Source organism: Pteropus alecto, unplaced genomic scaffold, assembly GCF_000325575.1.
Source record: "Pteropus alecto unplaced genomic scaffold, ASM32557v1 scaffold134, whole genome shotgun sequence".
In the NCBI taxonomy this organism is placed as follows: domain Eukaryota; kingdom Metazoa; phylum Chordata; class Mammalia; order Chiroptera; family Pteropodidae; genus Pteropus; species Pteropus alecto.
Genome location: NW_006436283.1, coordinates 792,548 through 800,849, shown reverse-complemented (window position 1 = coordinate 800,849; position 8,302 = coordinate 792,548). Strand labels below are relative to the sequence as shown.

Below are 8,302 nucleotides of genomic sequence, written 5' to 3'. Positions count from 1 at the left end.
TGGAGGTGGTGGGCGGTGGGGGCAAGGGGGTGGCGGGGCGCTGGAGGTGGGAGGCTGGGGGGGGGGCGCAGGCAGCGGGGGTTGCGGGGCGCTGGAGGTGGGAGGCTAAGGAGGGGGCGGAGGCAGCGGGGGTCGCGGGGCGCTGGCCGCCCCTCAGCCGCTTCCTGCCCGCAGACCGTGTGCGTCAAGCACATCACCCCGCACCTGCACAGCTGCGAACGTCTCCCCGACGGCCGCGCCACCTTCCAGTGCAAGGCGGACGTCTCCCTGTCGCTCAGAGCCGCCGGGGCGCTGGAGGTGGGAGGCTAAGGAGGGGGCGGAGGCAGCGGGGGTCGCGGGGCGCTGGCCGCCCCTCAGCCGCTTCCTGCCCGCAGACCGTGTGCGTCAAGCACATCACCCCGCACCTGCACAGCTGCGAACGTCTCCCCGACGGCCGCGCCACCTTCCAGTGCAAGGCGGACGTCTCCCTGTCGCTCAGAGCCGCTGACTGTCGCAGCGTCTGAGGCCGACGGACACTTGGAGTCACTTGTCTCCCGCGTGGATCCCCGCAGCCCGCGGCCAGCTCGGGTACCCCCAGACCCCTGGCCCAGTACCGCCCCCCCCATCTCTGCAGTAAATGGCTAAATGAATAAATGAGAAGTGCCACCGGCCTCCGAGTGGGGCGGGCGCCGCTGGAGGGGCCAGGGTCCTTTCGGGCTCTAAACGGGGGCTCTGCCCCCAGACCACACTGGCGGGCCCCCACCAAGTCCCGCGGCTCTCCTGAAACACCCTGCACAGGGTCACCCCAAACCCCACTGCTGGGAGAACGCTGCTGAGACCCCTGTGGGCCCCAGCCTTACCTGGCCCTGGAAGCTTTCGAGAAGCCCCGCCCAGCTGGGCCAGAGGCCCCGCGCCCACCTTCCTTTGTTGCATGGAGATTCCGCAGCCCGCTCCGACGTTCCCCTACCTTAGACCCTGACCGCCCACCCGGGCGGCTCTCCTGCCTCTGAGCCAGGTTTCTTGAGGCGGCAGCTCATGGGGTCACTCTTTTCTTGGGAGCCCCACATTCCATGTCTGGAAGGACTGTGCAGTGTCCAGTGTGTCCAAATGACCAGGCTGGCCGAGGCAGGAGGGGTCAGCCAGACGCCAGGCCAGGGACCCCTGTGCCTGCTGCTGCATGAGCAGGGGGACCTGGTGCCAGGAATGGCCTCCTGGGGGCGGGGGCAGCGCAGACAGACCTGGGCGCTTTGCGTTCACCCATCCCGCGGCCTCCATGTCCGCCCCCCATGTCCTTGCAGGTTGGCTCCTGCCCTGCCCCCATCCCGCTGAGGCGGGGCCTCTGGCAGGGTCGTTAAGTGAGGGCCTGAGCCTGCCTTGGGGGGTCCCCCACCCCATGGAGTACTTGGCTAGCCGGGCCTTAGGGGACCCTCTGCTCAGAGAGGCTGTGGGCAGAGCCCAGTCCCACTGCACCTCCTCCAACCGTGGCGCAGCTAGGGCTTCCTGGCTGCTGCTTTGGGCAGTCCCCGACTTGGGGTGCCCCCCAGGGGTGGGCTCTGGGGAGGTCTAGGGTTGGCTCCAGTGTCAGAGAAGGCGTCTGGCCGCCCCTGCCCTCCCCCATCTGGGTCTACAGAGCTCCCTGCAGCCTGCCGCTCTGGATGTGGGGAGGTCCAGCACCATAGGGCTCTGGAAGTTGGGGGCACAGCTTAGTGCCCCCAGCTTGGGGAGAGAAGGAAGGCAGGCAGCCGGTGGCTGCAGAGCTGGGGGTGTGCGGGCCTCCACAGTCACTGCTTTCTGTCGAGGGGTTGAAGTTAGACTTCAAGAATAGCTAAACTGAGAGACGGGCCAGGCCCCCCTCAAGCGAGAGGAAAAGCTGGCCCTGGTGCCCCCGCCTGCTGGCAGCGCCCATTCTGGAGGGGGTGGAGGGGGCTGAAAAACGCCATCACAGTCTGCACTTCTCAGCAGAAAACCAAGCAAACCACGGGCGATGGGTGGGCACCGTGCAGCCGCTGGGCTGCTCCGCTTGGGCGGGCTGTGTGCAGAGTCCCCGAGACTGTGGCCCCACTGGGGAGCCTGCTCGGGTTCCTCCCTGGCCGGGCGGCTCCATGCAGCGCTATGGGGACAGACCCCACGCCCCAGGGGTTCAGGGGCTTGGATCTGGGGGCTCCCTCTCTGTTGGGTGGGCGGTGGGAGGGCACTGAGGGGGTGGGTCCCCTGGTTCCACCCTGAGGGCTGACAGCTAACAGAGGGCCTCCCGCCACGTTTATTGGTTGCACGCCAGCCAGTTATGTACAAAATCGAGAATCTTCGGGGACAGCAGGAGGGGGCCCCGCCAGTCTGTTCCCGAGGCTCCTTCCGACCTGTGTGGGCAGGAAGTGGGGTCTTGAGTACGCAAGACCCCTGGGGGCGGGTGGGGGAGCAGCAGCGGGGCCAGCAGGATGGAAGCTGGGTCTCCGCGCACTCAGGGTGGCACCCCTGGGGTCAGTGGTGCCCTGTGCTCGCCCCGCCTGCCCGCTGCCCAACGCCCTCTGCGCAGCTTAGGAGAAAGGGCACAAGGCCTGCTGCACCCTGGGGCCCTGTGGGCCAGGCCAGTCAGACGGGGGACACTGCAGCCTCGGTGACGATCGCAGGAGCCGACACAAGCCAGACTGGAGGTGCGGGGAGCAGAGCAGGGGAGGGCCGCACTCGAGGGCTCCTGGCGACCGGCCAGCTCCGTCAGAGGTCACAGTCGCGCTCCCTCTCGGGCCGCGCCCCCTGCTGCCTCGCGGCCTCCAGGAAAGCCAGCTCCTTGGCCTCCTTCTTCTGGTTCCGGGCCTCGTACGCCAGCCTGCGGGCCAGGATGGGGGAGCTGTGTGCCCGGCCCGGCGCCTCCGGGCTCTGCGTGCCCCGCCACCCTCACCTGTTCTTGATGATGCGCTGGATGATGCGCAGTACAGCCCTCACCTGTTCTTGATGATGCGCTGGACGATGAGGTCTGTGGTGAGATCGTTCCCGCTGTCGACGTGACAGAAGATGCCCCTTCTCTTGGGCTCCTGGAGGCAGGGCGGAGGGGAGATGAGGGCACCCCTCCGGCCCCCCAGACTGCTCAGCTGCCCTGGTCCAGGGGTCCCCACTGAAAGGAGGTGGCCTTGGCACAGTGGGGTGGTTCCTCCTGCTCACCAGCACCCTGCCTCCTGAGACCACTTCCCAGACCAGCCCTGGAGCCGGGCCCAGCACACCCACCTGGTACGGGTCAGAGCCATCTTTGTCAGGCATGATTTCCGTCTTCCCGTGACACACCAGCTCTACCTGTGGAGGGGTCCGGGGTCAGGAAGCCCTCCCAGCACCGCCCTGTGGCACTCCGCCCTGAGAGGCGCCCTCCCCAGGGAGCCACCTCAGCCCAGCCCTCCCTGGAGCGCAGGCCACCGGGACCCCACCTTGAAATGGTCCAGGAGCTCTGCTGTGACCGCGTACGGGGCCCCGATCACTACTTCCGACACGTACTGTGGGGACAGGGGGCACAGCTGGTTAGCCGGGACCCCGCCAGGCTGGTGGGTGGTGGGAGATGGCCTGAAAGGCCAGCCAAGGCTGCCAATGTGGAGGAGGAGGCTTGGGGAGGCGGCGTGGCGGGCCGTCCCCCTGCGCACGCCCAGCCAGCCAGCCCGGTGCTCACCCGGCAGGCCAGCACGCTCAGCGTCCGCTCGTGCAGGTTCATGATGGGATAGTTCTTCCCCTTGTACTGGTTGACCTCCTAAGGCCAAAGCGGGGACAGGTCAGCAGGCACCCTCCAGCGGTCCCCTGGGGTGCCCACCAGCACGGGGAAGCCCCGCTGCAGGAAGAGGCCCCGGCCCATCTCCCTGTCTTTGTCACACCCGGGGCCCACCCCCTCCACGGCCACCTGTACCCAACCCCAGCCCGAGAAGCCCCACGCCCAGCTGCCCAGGGGTGACCTGGTCAAAGTGCAAGCCGGCGATGACGTAGGGCCTCTCCGCCAGGCCGTGCACCTTTTCCAGGAAGTCCACGTGCCCGATGTCTGCACCCAGGTTCAGGAGAAGTGATGGGCAGGAGCGCTGCCCTCCCACCCGCCCGCCGGCGCCCCCCGCCAATGGCTGCACCCCTGCACCCCACCTGGGTCCAGGGCCCGAGGCGTCAGTGAGGCCCTCAGGTCCCCCAGCCCAACAGGGCAGCTGTGGACACACAGGGGAAAGGTCTGGGGCAACACCCCCAGTCCCAGAGGATACGGAACAGGTCAAAGGCGCCGGCCACGTAGATGACCGTGTCCCCTGGCTGAGGCTCCTTCCCAGAAGCAAACTGGATAATCTTCTGGGAAGTCTGTAGGAACTGGGACACCCCTGTCCAGGGGTTCCGCCCCCCCGGGCACTGTAGGCCGAGAGGAGTCTGGTCAGCAACAGAGGCCTCACAGGCACGTCCCTTACCCGCCTCCAGGCCCCTGAGTCCAGGAGCGCCCACACAGGCTCGGGCTGCAGGGAGCAGCTGCAGGGGCCGCAGGCCAGGACTCAACCCCCAGCTGCGGAGTGCCAGCTCGCTCGCTCGCTCGGTGCTGTTTCCCAGCAAGGGTCTTAAGCAGGGACACCGAGGGCTGGTTGGTAGTGCCCCGTCCACACCACAGCCAGGCAGCCAGGGCCCCTGTGGCCAGTGGGACTGTGGCTCCACCCCGTGGCCACAGCGAGCACTGCAGCTACCACCACCTAGCTCCAGCAACTGGCCTGCAAGGAAGGAGGCCAGTGGATGCAGCCCTCATGGGGACCCCGCACACTGAAGCCACCACCATCTGGTCACCTGAGAGGAGCCTTCTGAGAAAAGTATCTCCCTGGCAGGTGTTGAGTGAGGGGGCTAAAAATGGAGACAGGGCCAGGCCACCTGGTTAGAGGCTACCTGTCCTTGGGCAGTCCTTGCTCCTCCTCCAGGTAGTGGCCGCTGTGACCGGCCTGCTGACCAAGCCTGGCGGTCAGCACCCGGTCAGCGCCCGGAGGGCAGAGGGTGGGGGGAGGGCGAGGCCCTGGGCGACACTCACCCTGCCGAAGCTGTCTGCGTACTCGCGGCACTCCGAGGTCATCTCCTGCACGGAAGGGTTGGGCTGGGCCTCACCACCAGACGCGGCCAAGCCCAGGACCCTGGTGCCCACTCAGGGGCCCGGCGGGGCAGGGCGCATGCCCCCTCCTACCCCCATCAGTGTCCTCCGTGTGGGGACCTCAGTATTCTACTCCCATCCTGTCACTCACTTGGCCGCGGTGATGAGCCTTGGTCACCAGCAGCATGCGGCCGACGAGGTCTGTGGTGGACACGCCCTGGGTGCGTTTGCACTCTCTGGGGACAGAGGCAGTGACACAGGTGGGTTGAAGCTCTCAGGTCACCCCTTCTGAGGGCCACCGGCCCTTGATTGTGCTGTGTACAGCCTGGCTTCTCACTGCTCTCGGCTCCGATTAAAAACCAGGACCAGGAGGGTGGGGCGGGCTGCTGACTAAAGGAGATGACGACCACAGAGAAAGCATCGCCACCCCACAAGTGGCAGTGCCGGCAGCTCCGGTCCCCGCCCTGCCGGAAACTTAGGTCTTGCCCTGCGGGATGTCCCCTCCAGGGGACTTCTGGGCTGTGCTGTCCCACGTGGGAGCCACGGGCCACGCTGGCTTTTTAACTTAAAGTCCATTAAAGTGAAAACCTGCCCCCCAGTCACGCCCCACATGTCTATGGCTGGGCAGCCGCCCGTGGTCTGCGGCCACCCTACAGGACAGCGCGCATCGTCGATGCTCCGCTGTGTGGCGCCCTCCAGCTCCATCACGGCCAGAGAAACAGAAGCCCGAGGGCAGCGCTGGGTCCCAGCCCTCGAAGGGGGCTGTGGCGGGGCTCACCTGTATCTCCCAGCCTGCTTCACTTCCTCATAGGTGTCCCGGCCATCTACGGTCAATGTGATGTCATCTAAGGGTGACAAACACGTGGGAACGAGAACCGTTAACCAGAAGCCGCCAAGACCTTCAGGGCCCAACATCCCCTACCCCAGGCCCGCTCTCGTTTCTGCGGAGGGACCCAGTGTCCTCAGACCCCCACAGGGCTTGCTGCCCCCCACGCATGAAGAGGCCCACCACCCCCGATGCCCAGGCCCTGGGGCTCCAGCCCTCCCACTCACTGCCGTGGACACAGAAGTCGCAGTTGTACTTGTCCAGCGTCTCCAGCGTGGTGACATAGGGAGCCGCAGGCACCACCTCGTCCACCCACTTGATGGCTTGCACCATCTTGTACCTCTCCTCCTGCGTGAACACTGGGGGCCCCTTGTGCTTGGCGATCTCCTCTGGGGCCAGGGGAGAGAGTGAGTGTGAGATGCTGACACAGGGAGGGCTGAGCCGCAGGCTCGCCAGCCCCTCCCACGCCCGAGCGGCCGCCGCCCTGTCCGCGGGCCAGCGCAGCTGCTCAGGACGAAGTCGCCAGATCTGCACAGCTGCCTCGTCCAGCTGGGGTTCAGGACGAGGGGAACTTGCAGGGCTGGTGAGCAGGGCAGCCGTGCCTACCGTCGGTGTGCACACCCACGATGAGGTAGTCGCCCATGGCTCGGGCCTGGCGCAGCTGGTTCGAGTGGCCGTAATGCACCATGTCATAGCTGTGGAGAGGGCAGGGGGGTCAATCCCTGGGCTGAGGAGGGCAGGGACTAGGTGGCCCGTGGGCGGCTAGGAGGCACAGTTCATCTCCTCTGTGCTCGGGACCTTGGAGAAGCCTCCACGGGGGACTGCTCCCTGGCCACTGGGCCTGGGCTTTGCGTGGAACGGGGAGCTCAGCTCTCCACACCGTGGGTCCCTGGGTCCAGGGCCAGAGGCAGCAGGTGCGGTGGGCGTCCAGCTGTGCCCAGGGGCAAGGCCTGCAGACCTCAGGGCTGAAGAGCGCACGGGGACGGCCCCTTCTTAGTGCTGCTGGGACTGCTGGCCACTAGCTCCACCCCATGCAAAGTACCACGGGGGTCCCTTCAAGCTGATTCAGGGGTGGGCTAATCTCGCAACCCTGAGACAGGTGCATAGTCCCCGGGGCCAACTGGAAATGAAGCCCAGCCAAAGACACGACACGATGGGGGCAATTCCTGACTTTGGAAGCCTACCCTCTCCACGCGGCCGCCCGAAAATCAGTCACACTTCGCTCTCTGGGGCCGACGGTCACCGCCCTGCCACCTGGTTCTAGAGCTTTTATCCTTAAATCAGGCAGGCTTAAGAGTGGCTAAGGCTCCCGCACGCTCTGTGTGCACTGGGGGGGGCCCACACGCTTCTCGCAGGCCCTGAGTTGGGTCCTCGGGCCCGCTCTGCCCCTTCTCTCCTCGCATCGCCTTCTGAGCAGGTGAAGCTGTCCCCGATTCTCCAGGTGACCCAGGCCACTGTGTGTACAGAGCCATCCTACTCAATGCCACCTGTGACCTCAGCACACCAGGCCCTGCAGACAAACCTGTGCGGGGCTATGGCCCTGTTGTAAGAGAAGAGGAAAGTTCAAACCCAGCAGCAAGGCTGGCCCTTGTGCCCACTGGACGGGCGAGGCCAGGGATACAAAGAATTCAGGGCAGCACCAGGTCAAGGGTTTCTCCGTCACCACGATTTGTGGTTTTGGGCTGTGGGGCAACGGCCTGGTCTGGCCAGGGCCAAGGTCAGAGTCTACCCACACAAAGCCATGCTCCCTCTCACAAAGGTGACGCAGGTGCAGCTACAGAAGCATGGGAGTCTCGCCCGCTCTCCTCCGAAGCCCCGGCTGGCCGGGTCGGGGTGCTTCTCTACCAGCTTCTACCAAGTAAAGGTCTGAGAAAGCACCGAAGGTGGCAAGTTATCCCTTGACAGCCACAAATGTCTTCAAAGTCCGGCTGTCTGCCTTGACAGAAGATAAGACAAATGGGCACCTAACCCTCCTGGGGTGGACCCAGGAGCCTGGGGGCTTCGCTGGGGGTCCTGGACAGGGTCAGGCGATTTCTGCGCTGACCCTGCCCAGACATCCGGGAGAATCTCTCTGGTCTTGTGCTGGGCAAGCTGGGGAGCCTGACACAGAGTCCTGGGGGGACATCTGAGCGCCTGACTCCTTCAGTGCGAGAAACTGCACTGAAACGACTGAACTATCAGATCGGACACATGGGACTGTCACCACCAACGTCCAGGAGCTGGGCGGGACGGACGGCTGGGTCTGTGGCTTATGGGCAAACGTCCGGAAAGGGGCCTCTTAAGGAAAGCCGTTTCTCTCAGAACCCTCACGAAGTGCCCAGTGCTGGGCCAAGAGGCCCGTCTCCGTCCTGGGACCCTCACGCCCGGCTGCCCGTGGCGGGGGCGACCCCGGGCCCCAGGCATCCTACAGGCGCAGGCGGCCGGAGCTC

The 8,302-nt window shown here is 65.9% G+C and overlaps 1 protein-coding gene across 3 annotated transcripts; it reads right to left on the bottom strand.

Moving 5' to 3' along the window:
• Window positions 1-2,209: 2,209 nt before the first annotated feature.
• On the bottom strand, window positions 2,210-8,248 carry PCYT2 (phosphate cytidylyltransferase 2, ethanolamine). 3 transcript variants are annotated; one of them, XM_015589559.2, is made up of 13 exons: window positions 6,480-8,248; window positions 6,101-6,262; window positions 5,826-5,892; window positions 5,199-5,283; window positions 4,991-5,035; window positions 4,756-4,809; window positions 4,197-4,335; window positions 3,906-3,988; window positions 3,629-3,706; window positions 3,393-3,458; window positions 3,199-3,264; window positions 2,920-3,008; window positions 2,210-2,803 (listed from the first exon to the last, which is right to left on the bottom strand). In XM_015589559.2, the coding sequence occupies exons 1-13, from the start codon at window positions 6,559-6,561 to the stop codon at window positions 2,692-2,694; spliced, it is 1,128 nt and encodes a 375-aa protein (XP_015445045.1). In that variant the 5' UTR covers window positions 6,562-8,248; the 3' UTR covers window positions 2,210-2,691. The 3 variants fall into 3 exon arrangements, with proteins under 3 accessions (XP_015445045.1, XP_006912211.1, XP_024902954.1); XM_006912149.3 differs by lacking the exon at window positions 4,756-4,809 and having other exon boundaries at window positions 6,480-8,244; XM_025047186.1 differs by lacking the exons at window positions 3,906-3,988; window positions 4,197-4,335; window positions 4,756-4,809 and having other exon boundaries at window positions 6,480-8,245.
• Between the last annotated feature and the right edge of the window lie 54 nt (window positions 8,249-8,302).